The sequence below is a fragment of the Anolis carolinensis genome, chromosome 2 (genome assembly GCF_035594765.1).
Source record: "Anolis carolinensis isolate JA03-04 chromosome 2, rAnoCar3.1.pri, whole genome shotgun sequence".
NCBI classification, from domain to species: domain Eukaryota; kingdom Metazoa; phylum Chordata; class Lepidosauria; order Squamata; family Dactyloidae; genus Anolis; species Anolis carolinensis.
The window spans coordinates 161,252,729-161,270,140 of record NC_085842.1 but is presented as its reverse complement, the minus strand read 5'-3'; the positions used below and the strand labels follow the sequence as shown (position 1 = coordinate 161,270,140).

Here is a 17,412-nt window from a genome sequence, read left to right as displayed (position 1 = left end):
AGGGTAGGATGGACAGAGACTGCCGACCTACTACTTAATTATGTACAACCACTTTGCTTGTGAAACAGACAGAAGAGGTCAGTATTTCCCTACCATCTATAGCTGGAAAAGACTTTAACTTGGCTGAGGGGGAGATGATGAAATGTCAAGAAGGAAGATGGCTTAGAATCATAAAATCAAAGATTGGGACTTTGAGAAAAAGATAATCAAATCCTCTGTTTTTTATAGATACCGACTGCAAGATCTGTTCTGGCTGCTTCACATTAAACCAAGAGACAAAGAAGTGGTAACTTGATTTATTTTTAATATCAGCAGGTTCTCCCCAGGTGCATACTGTGTTGCTAGAACTTTGGTTTGCTTTCTATCATCCTTATTTATCCTTGGCAATATAACAGGATGGGCTTAACTTGACTTTGTACTAGCTGCATGCAGTATGCTCTTTGAGTTTGCTGTATGAATCTCAGGATCACACAGCTCAGACATTAGGATGTCTATCCTTAATTACAGGATAACAGGTTTTTATCCTATGTTCAGTACATTCATCTTCTTTATTAAAATAGTAGCCCACCTTTCTTCCTTAGAGGTCAGTGTAGCTTATGTGCCCGCCTCCCTTATCCTCATGCAACCACATGAAATAGATTGTGCTGAGAGAGAAGGAATGGGTTGTGGTCATGAAGTTAATGTCCAAGTGGGAATTTGAACCAGGTCTCTGGATTCCTGGCAGCATAAGCTGAGTACTCTGTTGCCTCTCTCCACACCACGTACTTGGGAGTTACTCATGGTAATTTGCTTATACAGGTAAGACAGGAGGGATACCAGCAGCCCATCCAATGGTTGCTATAAAAGTAATGTTAACTTTCATTCCTTTGAACACTTCCTAATAGGCTCAATGAGATTTAATTGTGAGAAGGTATGAATACTACAGTACTGCAGAGTTTAAGTACCTGTAATAACAACCACTCATACCAAATGGGATAGTGTCATTGGTCACTGCAAGATTTCTGTTTATGTATATATATACATGCAGTCAGCCATCTACATTCACTAGAGTTAGGAGTGCAGGAGCCTTGTAAAAGTGGAAAAACCACGAATTTAACTTTTTTTTACCCAAGAGAACACCTTTTGTATATCAAAAGGTCCTCCAATGCTATTCTATGATCACAGAGAGCCGTCATATTCATAGAATCTGTGAATAATCAAATATACAAAAATAAAACCTACAAAGGTGAAGGGCCAACTGTGTGTGTGTATGATTTTATAATTCTATTCTGTGTCTGTACGTGTGTTAGGAAGAAAGTAAAAATTACACCCCCATACTACAGTTTCTTGCCACATAGTTTGATTTCCATGTTTTCAGGACTGTATGGAGGGAGATGGCTATCGGTGGAAGAGCAGAGATACCAAAGAGCATTTTTTCAGAGCTGTTATGTGGTGCTATGAATGTGATCCAGGCAATCGATGTGTCTGTATTTAGCTAGTGCATTTTCTGCAGCACTGTTAGAAGGGGTTTTGAAAGGGAAAAACCAGCTACTTTAAAAAGCGAAGACTGGGAGAAAAGCGGGATCGAAGCATGTGTCCACAGTGTTCAATTAAGGCAGTTTGAAGCACCCTTAACTGCCATGGCTCAGTGCTACGGAATCCTGGGAGATTTATCTTGGCAACAAACTACAACTCCCAGGAATCCCTAATATTGAGCCAGAGGCTGCGAAAGTGGAGTCGCACTGCATTCATTATATGGTGTAGACCAGGCATGGGCAAACTTCGGCCCTTCAGGTGTTTTGGACTTCAACTCCCAGGATTCCTAACAACCTCAGGCCCCTTCCTTTCCCCCCTCAGGTGCTTAAGCCAAGTAAACCAGCAGGTGCAGGCGCTGCCTGTCTTAGGCGCCTTGGGTGTCGCTGTCCATTCCGTTGGTGCTGAAGTCCCAGCCGGCACTGAATGCCTGGCCTGCCTTCCTGCCTTCCCTCCGACTCCATCCTCTGCTCAGTCGAGAGAGAGAAGCTGGCGCCGATCGCTGAACAAGGCTGTCAATCAACCGCCCTATTTTCATGTTTAAAGACTTTTTATGATCAATGCTTCAGCCGGATATGTCTGAGACCTCTGCTCTGAGACATTTCACAGAATCCTAGAGTTGGGTGACCTCCAAGGGTCATCCAGTCCAACCGCATTCTTCCCTGAAGGAACACACAAACAAAGCATTCCTGACAGGTGGACATCCAACCTCCAGAGAAGAAGACTGTGGCGTTTGTTTTATTTTTAGGGTGCAGGCTCGCCTTGAATTCCTATATCAGGAAAAAGGAGGGATGAATATAAAATAAAATAAATGAATACATTTACGCACAAATTGAGGGTGAGCGAAGGAAGATAGATGCTTTTGAACTTTGGTGCTGGAGGAAAATCCTGAGAGTGCCTTGGACCACAAGAAGATCCAACCAGTCCATCCTCCAGGAAATAATGTCCAGCTGCTCACTGGAGGGAATGATATTAGAAGCAAAGTTGAAGTATTTTGGCCACATCATGAGAAGACAGGAAAGCTTGGAAAAGATCATGATTCTGGGGAAAATGGAAGGAAAAAAGAAGAGAGGCCGACCAAGGGCAAGATGGATGGATGGTATTCTTGAAGTGACTGGCTTGACCTTGAAGGAGCTGGGGGCAGCGACGGCCGACAGGGGGCGTGGACTGGTCCATGAGGTCACGAAGAGTCGAAAACGACTGAACGAATGAGACAACGATGACGTGTTTCTCTTCCACCTGGCGAGAGCAGTTTGGGAGGGGTAAACCAAATTGGGAGGTGTAGCCAATACTCCAGAAGACAGGAGCAGAATTCAAAACAACCTTAGCAGATGAGAGAGATGGGCCGAAACTGACACAGTGAAATCCAACAGGGACAAATGCAAGATACTCCACCTATGCAGAAAAAATGGAATGCAAAGATACAGAATGGGAGACGCCTGGCTCGACAGCAGTATGTGTGAAAAAGATATTGGAGTCCTCGTGGACAACAAGTTAAACATAAACCAACAATGTCATGTGGTAGCAAAAAAAAAACCCAATGAGATTTTGGTCTGCATAAATAAGAGTCTAGTGTCTAGATCCAGGGAAGTCATGCTACCCCTCTATTCTGCCTTGGTCAGACCACACCTAGAATCACACTGTGTCCCACTTTGGGCACCGCAGTTTAAGGGAGATGTTGACAAGCTGGAATGTGTCCAGAGGAGGGTGACAAAAATGATCAAGGGTTTGGAGAACAAGCCCTATGAGGAGTGGCTGAAAGAGTTGGGCATGTTTAGCCTGCAGAAGAGAAAGCTAAGAGGAGACATATAGCCATGTATAAATATTGAGGGGAAGTCATAGGGAGGAGGGAGCAAGCCTGTTTTCTGCTGCCCTGGAGACTAGGATGTGGAACAATAGCTTTAAACTATAGGAAAGGAGATTCCACCTGAACATTAGGAAGAACTTCCTCACTGTGAGAGCTGTTCGGCAGTGGAACTCTCTGCCCCAGACTGTGGTGGAGGCTCCTTCTTTGGAGGCTTTTAAGCAGAGGCTGGGTGGCCATCTGTCGGGGTGCTTTGAATGTGATTTTCCTGCTTTTTGGCATGGGGTTGGACTGGATGGCCCACGAGGTCTCTTCCAACTCTATGATTCTATGAGTAGTGCGGTAGTGGCATGTTTAAAAAGGAGAGTTGAATTTCCCCTTGAAGAGTTTGCGCCCTTGAAGAGGTAGATCTGGGATGTTAAAAACAAACGAACACATACACACAGAGAGACAGAGCGAGAGATGTCCGCTACTGTTGTCGGAGTATGGGCTTACTCTGCACATCGTGTAGATTCCGGAAACTATGCCAGATCTGGCTTTGACTAATCCTCACCACCAGGGGATTTTCCAGAGGGAGTGAACGCACCAGCAACCCTTCCCCAGACCGCTCCATGCCTGAGCACCGCCTTCCCTCCCACTTGACTTCTCTTTAGCGGATTCGGGCATGAATGAGTCTTCCTTTTCGGTGCCTCAATGGGACTTTGTAATGCTGAAAGAGGAGGAGCCAAGGGCTGGCTGTGGAAGCTTTCCCGATTCAATGACCAACCTCCGCGGCTCAGAGAGAAGGTTTTGCTCCTGACGAGCTTCCTGAAGTCCCGAAACCCCGTCTGGTGAAATAAAGGGCTAGGGATCCCCTTTGCTAAGAGGGATTGATCTTGGAAAGCTATGAAACTCGTTTATCTTTGGTTGAGAACCTGCCACAACTTCAGCCTGGTCACAATCGCCCTTCTCTGACATGGAAAACAGAAAATAAAAATACCTGAAATAAAAGGAAACCCAGCTATATCCAGGCTAATATCTTGCTTTTGGGAGAATGCCCATTCTCGGGGAGCATTTCTAAGGGTCGGAACCTGTTATTATTAGGATTATGAACATGTATGGGGGGGGGGGGGGTTATTCCGAAGAAAATGGATCTCTAACAACTATCATGTCAAATTACACAGAGAAGCCATTGAAATCCACAAGCATGTGGACCATTTCAACAGAAAGGAGGAAACCATAAGAATGAACACAACCTGGCTACCAGTATTTAAAAACTCTAAAATCAGGACAGTAAATAAAGAACAACACGCTGAAAGCAGGGGAATTCCAGTCATGAAACAATCAGGGCCAGTTAACAACTCCCAACAAAGGATTCTCCCAGGCAGGAAGCAGCCAGGCTTTGACATTACAAGTCTTTTCAATGCTAATCATCAAGGTGACATTCACCTTGCAACATTCACACTGGCCTCCAACAGACAAGAGTTCTTTTTTCCCACCTTGGACATTCCACAGATATAAACCTCAGTGACCTAGTTTCTAATATACCTCACAACCTCTGGGGATGCCTGCCATAGATGTGGGCGAAATGTCAGGAGAAAATGCTTCTGGAACATGGCCATACAAGCCCGGGAAAACTCACAGCAACTGAGTGATTCCGGCCATGAAAGCCTTCGACAACACAAAAAATGGATCTTACTTAAGGAAACACAACCTAGTCTTTCGCTTGAAATATTATACCCTTTGGAACATGTCATCCTTCTTTGATCTTCCTCTTCTCCTTTCCGCCTTTGATGCCCGAGAGGACGGGCGTGTGGACAGCCTTGGCACGTTTCCGTACATCGCACCCTACTTTTCTAATGGATCGACGCGTCTTCCACTTCCGGTTACCAAGCAGTCAGGAAAGGGGGAGGGAGAACGCTTTCGGGAAGAGCCCTGGTTCCCATCCTACGCTGCCTGCTCAGACGCCGGATGCATTGCTTCAGCTCAATGGAGCCTCCTTCTCAGGAGACACAAAGAGCTCTCCGTTCCTTGAAGCCCTCTCGTGTTGTTGCTGTTATCATATTGAGATCCTGCTTTTATCTCTTAGGGGAGACACAAAACGTCAACTACGTTTAGCTGCAGGTTGACTCGCCATTGTGTTGTCGATGGCCAAAATCACTGGGTTACTGTGAGTTTTCTGGGCTGTATGGCCATGTTCCAGAATCATGGACCACTGCCAATGCTGGACCACTCTAACAACCACTATGTCAGACTACACAGAGAAGTCATTCAAATTGAGGCTTGTGGTCAATTTCAACAGAAAGGAGGAAACCATGAAAATGATACATTCTGGCTACCAGTATTTAAAAAAAAAACCTCTAGAATCAGGAGAGTAAATTGAGAACAACACTCAGAAAACAGGGGAATTCCGGACAAGAAACAATCAGGATCATCTAACATATATTTATTTATTACATTTATATCCCGCTCTTCTCATCCCGAAGGGGACTCAGAGCGGCTTACAAATCAAATGAACATACAATATATTATTAGCATAGCACAATATAAGCATTAAATTACGATATTGTACTCTATCATTATATGGTAATATTATTAGTAATATTACATTTAATATATAATATATAATTAGTATTATTATATTGAATTATTTGTAGTATAATATTGTATTCCATTACACTTCCCAACAAAGGATTCCTCCAGGCAGGAAGCAGCCAGGCTTTGAAGCTGTAAGGCTATATTCAATGCTAATTGAGATGGCCAATTGCAACTTTCACACTTGCCTCAGGCAGACAGGAGTTTCTTCTCCCACCCCCGGACATTCCACAGATATATAAACTCCTCTTGCTTAGTTTTCACCAGACCTCACAAGCTCTGAGGATGCCTGCCATAGATGTGGGCGAAACGTCAGGAGAGAATGCTTCTGGAACATGGCCATACAGCCCGGAAAACTCACAGCAACTCAATGGCTCGCCATTCATTCAATGGCTCAGTTCTCCCCTTCCCCCGAATCGGGTTGTCATCTCCACTCCCCAAAAGACAAAATATACGAGCCATACAATCCGGTGCAACTTTTTGGGCGTCCTGGGTACGGATAAGTAAACAAAATCAGCGGAGAAATCAAGCGGAAGGGAGGCTTGCCCGAAGAAAGGGAGACTTGGCGGCGCCTTCTCCCAATGAGTTGGGGCGGAGGAAATGGTAGCCACAGACCCGCCTGTGTTAACCTGAGCTCGCTCGCTTGAACTCCCCGAACACTGGGTGGGAGATGGCTATGGGGCAGCCCATTCCCTCCCACATTTCCCTCCCGCTCCGCCTTCGCCATTCCTCCTTTCAGTTCGGAGGATTCCGGACGGACTGCCGCCCGCGCGCCGCTTGGGTCCCGGGCAGCACGCACCGCCTCCCACGCGCCGCTCGCTCCCTCCCTCCCTCTCTGGGCCCTCCGCCTCTGGCTCGCGCCTCTGCGCGCGCGGGGCTGCCTCGCGCCTCCCTCCCTCCCTTTTTTCCCTGCTGCCTGGCTCGGGCATCCCCTCAAGCGGCGCGTGCGGTAATGGCGGCGGCCTGAACCTGAATGAGGAACTTACCGCCGAGCCGGTGTCTTTTAATTTTAAAGAAAACCACCCACCAACCCCCGAGCTGAGCGCTTCCCTTCCCCAGGCGCTCTCTTGTGGAAGAAGAAGAGGAAGAGCCAGCCCTGAAGTGAAGGAGAACCAGCAGCTTCGTGGGGAGGGGGTAAGTAAGCACCGCCGCGCTCGCCGCAAAGAAAAAAAAAAGGCCCTCAAAAGCCTAGCCCTCTGGAGTGGCATGGGGTTAAGTCGCCAACAAGGGGTTTTCTTCCCTGGGAACAACTCAGGCGGGAGTCTGGCTTCTGAGGAGAGAGAGTAGCGGGAAAGGAGGCGAAGGAGGAGGAGGGAAAGGAGCGGGAACGGAGCGCGACACTCTGCAGAACTGATGCCGCTCTGCCCCACCTCAACCGCCTGACTCAAGGCTTCAGACCCCAGGCCCCATCCCCCTTGGACCTTGTGAAACTACAGCACCCACTAACCCCCAGCCTTGAGTCATGACAGTTCAAGTGGGGCCAAGCTGCATTCATTCGACAGTGTGGGCGCAAAGTGGTTACATTTTAGGTTGCTGTGAGTTTCCCACGCTGTATGGCCATGTCCCAGAAGCATTCTCTCCTGACGTTTCGCCCACGTCTATGGCAGGCATCCTCAGAGGTTGTGAGGTCTGTTGGAAAGTAGGCAAGGAAGGTTTATATATCTGTGGAATAAAGACAGAACTCTTGTCTGTTGGAGGCAAGTGTGGAATGTTGCAACTGGCCAGCTTGATTAGCATTGAATGGCCTTGCAGCTTCACAGCCTGGCTGCTTCCTGGGGGAATCCTTTGTTTGGAGATCTTAGCTGGCCCTGATTGTTTCATGTCTGGAATTTCCTGTTTTCAGACAGTTGTTCTTTATTTACTGTCCTGATTTTAGCGTTTTTTGTTGTTGTTGTTGTTGTTGTTTACAAATACTGATAGCCAGATGTTGTTCATTTTCATGGTTTCCTCCTTTCTGTTCAAATGGTCCACATGCTTGTGGATTTCAGTGGCTTCTCTGTGTAGTCTGACATGGTGGTCGTGAGAGTGGTCCAACATTTCTGTGTTCTCCAATAATATACTGTGTCCAGGTTGGTTCATGAAGTGCTCTGCTATGGCTGACTTCTCTCGTTGAGTTAGTCTGCAGTGCCTGTCATGTTCCTTGATTTGTGTCTGGGCATCACAGCGTTATAGACTTGTCCACAGCTTCATGGTATATACGGTAGACTCCTGCAGAAGTGAGAGGATCACTTGTCCTTGGCTGAACGTAGCATTTGTTGGACTTTCTTCATGGATCTGTAGATAGTTTGTAGGTTGTGTTTTTTCATCAGCTTCCCTATGTGGTCAGTGGTTCCCTTGATGTCTGGTAAGAACACTTTTCCTCTGGGTGGATCTTTGTGTTGACTCTCATGGCTTGTTCTTGATCTTCTGATGTTTGTAGTGGCCAGTTTAGATGGTTCAGTTTAGGTATATTTTACCCCCACTGTGTGTGTTTGGGGTGGTTTCCGTGAGTATCCCTTGAGGTGTCTTCATGGGAAAATGGGGCCAGTGAAAGAGACGCCAGTGGGAAAGAGAGACCTATTCCTAAGGAGCAGCAGTCGTGATCCCTCCCTTGTCAACCCCACCTTTCATTTGGGGGTCGCCTCACGAACCCCGCTAAAGTGACAGGCAAAGAGTGTGTGTTTGGGAGAAGCAAAAGGCACGCTTTGTTTTTAGGCTGGCCCGCGATGAATCTGCTTTTGGGAGCGGGGGAAGGAGAGAGAGAGAGAAGGGAAGAGGAAGGAAGGAAGGCGAGGTAGTGGCGGCGAGGGGAGGAGGGGAAAATCCGTAGGTGAGGGAAGAACGACCCCTGCAGTTGCATTGCGGAAAACCTGCATTGCTTTTGCCGGGGAACGAACGGGAGCCTGAGCTGGTTTTTTGGCTTCGCTGTTTCGTCCTCTCGCTTGCCTTTCTCTCTCTTCTCTCTCTCTTTCTCTCTCTCTCTCTTCACCCCCCTCTGTCCCCCCCTCTCTCTTTCCTGTGTAGACGTAGGTGAAAAACACCATGCCACAAAAGCGGGGGGAGGAAAACAAGGGCTTAAGTCGGTGGCGATGTTTATTAATCTCTTCGTGATCGTTTTGTAGCGAGCGGAGAGGAGGAGGAGGAGGAGGAGGAAGAGGAAAACGCCGCCGCCGGGATGATGAAGCCCCAGTGAAGAGGAGGAGGAGGAAGAGGCCAGAGGAGTTTGGGGACAACTTGGCACTTCGGGTCCCCGGGAAGCGAGACTTTTCTGGAGAAGGAGGGGACCGGTCCCTTGGCCCCGCTTTTTTTATTCCATTTTGGCGTGCGGTTTGCCCTTTTTGGTTTTGGCTCCTTTTCTGTGGTCTATGTCTTGTTGGGAGATCTGGTGGATTCTTCTGGCTCTCCTGGAGGAAGGCGCCGGCGCTGGGGTTGGCTCCTTGGTCTTGGCTGGAGGGCGAAGGCCGAGGAGAAGGGATCTCGCTCGGGCGGCGCGGAGGAGAGAGAGCTCGGACATGTGTCAGCACATCTGGGGAATAATACAGGCTGCAAGTCCGGAAGGAGGCTTCCTGGGATCCGCATCCAAACTGCGATATTGATCTTTGTTGTTTTCTTCCGCCGAGGGAGGCACTTGGCATGAGAATCAGAGGATGGAAATTGTTTGGGAGGTGCTTTTTCTTCTGCAAGCCAATTTCATCGTCTGCATTTCAGGTACGCACCAAAACAGGAACAAGCGGGAGGGGAAATGTACTCCCTGCTGTCACTTTTTTTCCACCCTCCTCCCTCCCTCCCCTCCCTCCCCCCCCCCCCTTTACGTGGAAGCAGGATACCTTTTCAAACATGAACATTTGCCTTCATTTCAGTGCGTGTGTATTTGACAAAAAACAGGCATCCCACCATCCCTGGTCTGTTTCTTTTTATTCAGACAACTGTGCAAGAATATTCCTATAATGGGTTGCTGTGAGTTTCCCGGGCGGTATGGCCATGTTCCAGAAGCATTATCTCCTGACATTTCACCCACATCTATGGCAGGCATCCTCAGAGGTTGCGAAGTCTGTTGGAAACTAGGCAAATGGAGTTTATATATCTGTGGAATAATGTCCAGGGTGGGAGAAAGAACTCTTGTCTGTTGGAGGCAAGTGTGAATGTTGCAATTAATCACCTTGATTAGCACTGAAAAGCCTTGCAGCTTCAATGCCTGGCTGATTTCTGTCTAGGGGAATTCTTTATTGGAAGATGTTAACTGGCACTGATTGTTTCATGTCTGGAATACCCCTGCTTTCAGAGTATTGTTTTTTTATTTACTGTCCTGATTTTAGAGTTTTTAAATCCTGTAGCCAGGCTTTTCAATGCTAATGGCCTAGTTTCCAATATACATTCTCTCTCGTTGAATACAGTTTCCTGCTTCTTTGCAGGGGGTTGGACTGGATGGCCCATGAGGTCTCTTCCAACTCTATTATTCTATGATTCTATTATTCTATACCTCAGAACCTCCGAGGAGAGAATGCCTCTGGAACATGGCCACAAAGCCTGGAAAACTCATAGCACTCCAATGATTCTAGCTATGAAAGCCTTTGACAACACATTCCTACAATGGTTTGTGGGAAGGAAGAGCAGTGGTGTGTTGTTTCCTTGCCCCCCCCTCTCCTTTTCCTCTCCTCTAACATGTTTTTCTGTTTTATTGAAAGGCTGAGCTGGTTGTAGTACATTAACTGCTTGTTTCAGTACTCTTGGATATGAGACTGTTTTTAAAGTTGCTCAAGTTCTTGCTCTTGGGAAGGCAGTTTCCTTTGCTAGGACATTTCAGTATTCCAAAAAGCAATGGTTTCTTCTTGGATATGCAGCATCTGTTTCCTTTGCCTCCCCTCCAGCAATCCTTACTCCAGGGGTGTCAGATTCAGAAGGCAGGGGAAATTCTGTTGTGGTGCTATTTGGCTTCTGATATTTATCCTTCTCTGTTTTGCAAAAGACAGGTAATTCAGGTTGTCAGAAAGACCCTGTCCAGTGAATGAGTCGACATGGCCAAGTGGTGTCTGGCCTTCAGAATTACAGCAATTTATTTTGAGAGAAAGCAGGCTGTTCTGCTTCAAAAGCCTTGGCTCCTTCACTAATTTGTTGCATCACTCATGCTGGAATAATTGTGTGACAGCCAGAGAGCAACAGGGATGTGAAGATGCTAGTTTTAAAGTTCAGGGGCTGTCCCATGAGCCCTAATCCTAGCTGTTGCTTTCCTTCCTTACAGGATGGAGGATTCTCTCCTTTTTAGTTTGCAAGGAACAAGAAAGAAGGATACTTGCAGATCAAAGGGGAAGCCCTGGGAAGTTCATCTGTGTCCCTCTCTCCCATCTGCCTGTGTGCCTCTCAGAATTTTTGTTTTGAGTGGGACCTCTGCTTCTTATTGCATTTGGGAGCAACAGCAATTTAGTTGCAATCCTGTCAGAATGAGCCTTCCTGCTGCACTCAGATACAGTGGCAGCCTTTCAACTTTCCATCAATTTGGAGCTTTCCTTATTTGATCATAAAGCTTGTTTCTCTCCCGCTGCCCCTGCTGACTCATCTTCATCCATTCCCTAGATTGGTGTCACTTCAGGCTACCCCTCACACAACATATCTGTTGCTTCAATGACCATCCCTAAACTGTTGTCAAATTATCTGTTTGGCATTCTTGCACTCAGAATTGAAGAAAAGGAGGGAGAGGATGAGGATACATTTTAGCTTTCACCTTCTTTTTCTTATAGCATTTTCTTCAGAAAGAAAAATGTCACCACATTCCTCTGCAAATTTTATCCTGGACAGTAAATCCTGTCCTTCTCCTTTTAACAACATTTAAGAGCGTAGCTTCCCCTTTCCTTTTCCTTTTCCCAAAAGTCCTGACCTCTCTAACATTCTGGTTGTTTCATGGTTAAAGTGGTGAGGTTTGCCTAGATCAATATTTCCCATTGCGGTGTAGTTCTATTCAGTTGTATTGATTCTGAAAAACTCAGGTTGGTGGAAAGTCTTTCTTAGACGCATAGGAGACAGAACCTTTGTATTGTGTTCTTTTGCTGGTTTTGGATGGCATGTTGTGTCAAAAGATGTGGAGTTACATTTATATACAACTCTGCCTGCTACTGGTTGAGGCAGGAACTGCATTAGGGGAGAGAGTAGAAAATGGTTTCAAGCTATCCAGAAGATATGTATGTCTGTGCATGTTTATTTTGTTTGCAATTTGCTAATATAGTAAATGTCTAAACCATTTGGCCCTGTTATTAGCCTTGCTTTGTGCCAGCCTGAATTCTCAGGTATTACCAGTGAGGCACGCAAAGAGCCTGATACTCATTGGAAGCCTCTCTCAACTCCTTAATTCTCGCATGCAGACAAAGACTGCTGTGTGTCTGGCCAAGACTGTCATCTTCTGCTTTGCTGGGTGTGATTGACACCACCTGTGCCCATGAGCTTCATCTGCAGGGCTTTGAGCTGTTACATCAGAGCCTGCGTAATCTTTGCTGGAAGGCTTCAATCCCCAGCAGGTGGAGAATGGAGGTGGAGACTAGCCTTCTTACTCTTCGAATGAAGGCTTGCTTTGAAGGAATATTGGGTAGCCGGGTGGGAAGGAGACCACCCACTGCCCCATATGTTTAAAATGAGTGGCAAAAGAAGAAAAATAAAAACTAGAATAAGGTAGTCGAAATAGCAACATAATATTTAAGGAGGCAAAAATTGTTTGTTGTGTAGAGGAGCTCTCTTTCAGTTTGTTATTTTTACCAGAGTTATTTTATCTTTCTATAGAATATAGAAAAACAAAAGTTGCAGTCTGTTCCTTTTGCTTGTGTGTACATTATCATTTTAAATGTGCCAGCCAAATGAAGGGTGTTTGTGGTATGCGTTTAACCTCCACCCTTCCCCTTTTCTTGTATTTTCTTTCATTTCGAGAACGCTTTTCCCTGAGCACAGTCCTGCACATACTTACTCTGTAGTAAGTCCTATGAAATATGATGGAAAGCACTTCAGGGAAAGTATGAACACTGTATAGATTGCAGACTTTTGTGTGCTAATAGAATAAAATAGCTTTATTTGCCATAGTGCTGTTGCACGATGAAATTACATGCTTTCCCCCACACACACCACAAAACAACACATTCATTCCTCCACACTCCCACCACCACCACACAGCCCCCAATGCCACATCTCAGGTTGCTCTGTTACTTCTTCTTTAGGTCTCTCTAAGGTTGGATCTACACTGCCATATAATCCAGTTTCTGGATCCAGATTATCTGATTTCAACTGGATTATATGAGTCTACACTGCCATATAATCCAGTTCATAGCAGATAATCTGGATTCAGAAACTGAATTATATGGCAGTGTAGATGTGGCCTAAGATGGTTGTTTTTAGGATAGAGTGTTTTCAAATAGATTTTCTTCTGAGATGTTCAGCCGATGAATAAGATGGTATTACACCAAAATGAAGAATCTTGCAATGTTTCTATAGTTGACAACATAATGATACCTTTTCTTTCAGAATATTTTTTTTATAAAGGAAGGAGTTGGTATTGGTAATTCAGAGGAAATGGCTTTTTAGTAAGTGACAGAAATAATACCTTCCTCAGCAAGAATAAAAATAAGGAAAATATACATTGATCAGCTGAATGTATATTGAAGTTAAAATGATGTCATGCTCCCCAGCATTCATTGGGTGTTCTAGTGGGGTAGAGAAAATTATTTTTTGACTTCTTTTGTGATTGTGATTTGGTATTAAATGGAAGGATCTGTGTCTTTTATCTCAAGGTTGTATAGACACATTAAGAGGAAAAGGCAAGCTTGAAATGACTTTTGCCCATTTCTCTTTACTTCTTGCATATTGTTTGATCTCCGGAACAGAAATATTCCACCAGAGAGCCCAAGAATAGATTTAGAGAACATTTTTATTCAATATTATAGTCATTTAATCACAGCTTTCATGGCAAATAGCCTCTTACCTTGGCAAATATGCTTTTCATTCCATAATTGAAATTAGGGTTGAAGAATATGCTGTTGCTAGTTTTCTATTATAACCTCTTGGTCTCCCTTAGGTTTGAGTAGGTTCTATTCAACAGAACAAACTGAGGCTCTACAATATAAGTTAATAGCACCTGGAAAGATATAGGAGAGCACTTAAACTGTAAAGATGTATTAAGAGTTTTCCATATAGAGGAAGAGGGTAATCACATTATCGTTTTCCCAGTCCTTGACTACTTATCATACCTCATTGATTCACACAGGCAATTTAGTCAGGGTTTTAGTTATCTCACTGAATACTTGACTTGGTTATATTGGTGAGAATTTTTTGGAGAGGGTTTTCTTAGTCCTATATTATGTTAGAAATGTATCAACTTTTATTTTAACCAATTTTCTGCTATTCTAAGAATGGACATTTTCTATTCCTAGCTGTAAAAAGTGGATCTTTTTAAAACTTGCACCTGTTGTTTTAAGAGAATTGAATAACAACCAGAGTAGGCCTGGAGAATAAGGTAAAAATGTATGTGAACCTTTGGCCATAATAATGTCTACTGGGGAAGAAATGTGTGCATTATTTTTTTATTATTTTGTGAAACTTGATCTTTGATTATATTCTATGATTTCAGAGTCTCGGGCTCTAAAATGATGCTACAGTATGGCATTTTTAATTGAACACACATAAAAGAAAGTGTCAAAATAAGAATGTTAAAGTGAGATGCCATCTGTCTGTGGCTCCTCAAGACCTTTAGATAATCGTGACACTGTGTAAAAGGCATATGGATTACCCTCTCTGCTTCTCTGGCCCAAATCCTTTTTGCGTGTAATGCCACAGCAAATTAATTAGCAGCAACACTCACAACTGTAGGTGGGATGTTCCTGATCACATAATGGCTGACACATTTCTTTGCACATTCATTTATGTTGCACAACCTTTGAGTAATGTTTTCATAATGTTAAAAATGGATTGGCCAGGTGCAATAGAAAACATTAGCATCTCCTCTTAAACATTGACAGTAGGCAATATGGCTATATCACAGTTGTAGTCATTCCTGTGAGTTATTTTTGCTTTGGTCTGTAATCTCTCAGTACAACAGTCCACAGATTCTTTACATTAAACTGGCGAATATAACAGTTAGTGTGACATGGTGTGTGGGATTCAAACAAAGTTAAATGTAATTTAGTTCTACTGAAATCATTGGGTATTAAGGATCACTAACAGTATCTTTTAATTTCATAGTTTTTGAAGAGATACACACACACAGTTAACTCCTTTTGGGTTACAACCAGAATTTGTCCAGGACATACAAGAACAGCATCCAGTTATTATGCTGTGCAGATGATATAAAGATTTTAAAATACCTCTATCTAACCATCAGCTAAGAAGACCCCATCATTCTTTGGAGTCTTTATTGTCAAGGCTTATTGATATTACTTTCACAAGAGAGGTCTTACCAAGACCTTCTTGACAAAAAAGAAAGATTTCCCCTGATCATATGTGAGATTCAAAAGGTTAGAGGCTCAGCACCACAGTTTCAGTAATTACGAAGTCCTTCTTGACTGCTTTATGACAATTTCATCAATCACTTTTCTGCCAGGGAGGAATTCACAGAGCCATGGTCTGAAGATGTCTTGTTTTAGGAAGTCATAGTTCAAATAAACCAGAGTTTACCCTTGTCAGAGGTAGCAACGGATATCTAGGATACATTAATCAAAGCCTGAAATAGTAAAAGCTACATGTTCAAAGCTTTGCCTTTTCCAGTCTCTAGAATGTTCTCATTTTAAATAGTCTAAAAATCATGACATGGGGAAGGGGAATTTCTAGAGACATTCAAGGAAGTATTCTATAGAATAATCCAAGGCTAATAACATATATAACAGTCCATCTCCCAAACACAATCATTTTACTGTCTTTATTTTCATTTTGGGCATTTTACTGCAGCAGCATAAGCACCAGAAAGAATATCAGCAACAACATGTGATAAGGGCCACATTTCTGAAGCTGCCAAGTGCTTCAGAATCAGTGCTAAATTCATTTCTTATAAACTAGATCAATTGACTTTTGATGTCATCTGCTGATTTCAGTGAGACTACAAGATAATATGTTTAGGAGATATAGGAAGAAAGAAGAGAAGTCTACTAAAAACGACCTTATTTCCATTTAAGCTGTAATACTCCATTATGTCTGGGGAAAATGGAATGAAAAAGGAAGAGGGGTCGACCAAGGCCAAGATGGATGGATGGTATCCTTGAAGTGACTGGCTTGACTTTGAAGGAACTGGGGGTGGCCACAGCTGACAGGGAGCTTCAGCATGGGCTGGTCCTTGAGGTCACGAAGAGTCAGAAGCGACTGAATGAATAAACAACAACATTCCATTATGTCAACAGGTGCTTTCACACTAGATAGTTATGACATTATAATTGTACTTGGAATACCGTGGCAAGATGCTGTGGAATCTTGAGATTTGCAATTTAAGGAGTTTGGGATTTTCAGTCAAAGAGCTCCTCCAGAATGTCTGAGTCCATGATTCCATAGGATATTGCCATGGCATTAAAATGCCCTCATACAGGTATGATTGTGCAGTGCAATAAGACCCACAGTTTCACATAACTCACACAATTAATGTAATTGTGGAAAATATAATATAAATATGCATTTTTCTAATCAACATTTACCACAGCCAGGCACGTCTCTATGATCATAATTTATAAGATTTTTAAAAATTCTCTTCATATAGAATTCCAGCACTGTCTCTCTGTCTTCATAGCACTTCTTTCATGTAATATATGTAGATTACTCCAGTAAACTAAACCAATAATAACTCAACTTGTTGGGTGGTCTTTTTGGACAATTCACATTCTGGCATCGATTTTATAATCACACCCAAGAGACATCAAGAGAAATCAAGATGTTTTTTTGTTTGCAAATAATAATATCCATTACACATATTCAGAAATGCAAGACTTATATAAAATTTAATTGAATGATTAGTAATTTTACTTGCATTTTGAATCTCAGACCCTCAAATTGTCATGTAGGTATGTCCATCATAGATGGCAAGTTCTTGTAGCACTACACTGTATCCAGCAAAGTGGAGGGTACATCTTCAGGTGGAATCAGTCTTTACGTTCAGCTAGGCTGGGATTGATACATTGCCAAATTTTAGTTGCATATAATATACTTGAATGATTTTTTGAGCTGGGAAAAATCATGATGCTTGACCATTCAGGTAGATCATTGGCTGGACAACGCCTGCGAGACAAGCCCTTTAATTGCAGAAATCTACATATTTTTAGCTTTTGGGAATATGTCACAGAAGTATAGTTTAATTATACCGCACAAGTGTATTGTAATTATTTTTAATCAGACAATTAAACCTAAGGCAAGAGGCTATCTCAGCTGGTGTCTCACCAGACGGACAGATTAAAATCTGTTGCTTGTAACTATTTTTGAGTATTGTCTAGCTATCATACTCTTAATTAAATTACAACTTCAGACTTTAAAGAAAAATATTTAAAAACACGAGAGCAACTGCTGAGTTCCTAATGGCAAAATTCCTTCATTCAAGCAAG

The 17,412-nt window shown here is 43.6% G+C and overlaps 1 protein-coding gene across 2 annotated transcripts in view; it reads left to right on the top strand.

Annotated features, from left to right (window-relative positions):
- The first annotated feature begins 6,656 nt into the window (after positions 1 to 6,656).
- Positions 6,657 to 17,412, top strand: part of ca10 (carbonic anhydrase 10) — a 382,733-nt gene continuing 371,977 nt past the window's right edge. The window contains exons 1-2 of one of the 2 annotated variants that reach the window (XM_062970982.1): positions 6,657 to 7,024; positions 8,992 to 9,577. In XM_062970982.1, coding sequence (XP_062827052.1) covers positions 9,503 to 9,577 — 75 coding nt within the window. In that variant the 5' untranslated portion in view covers positions 6,657 to 7,024; positions 8,992 to 9,502. The remainder of the gene's footprint in view (positions 7,025 to 8,991; positions 9,578 to 17,412) is intronic. The other variant, XM_062970981.1, reaches the window with a different exon arrangement.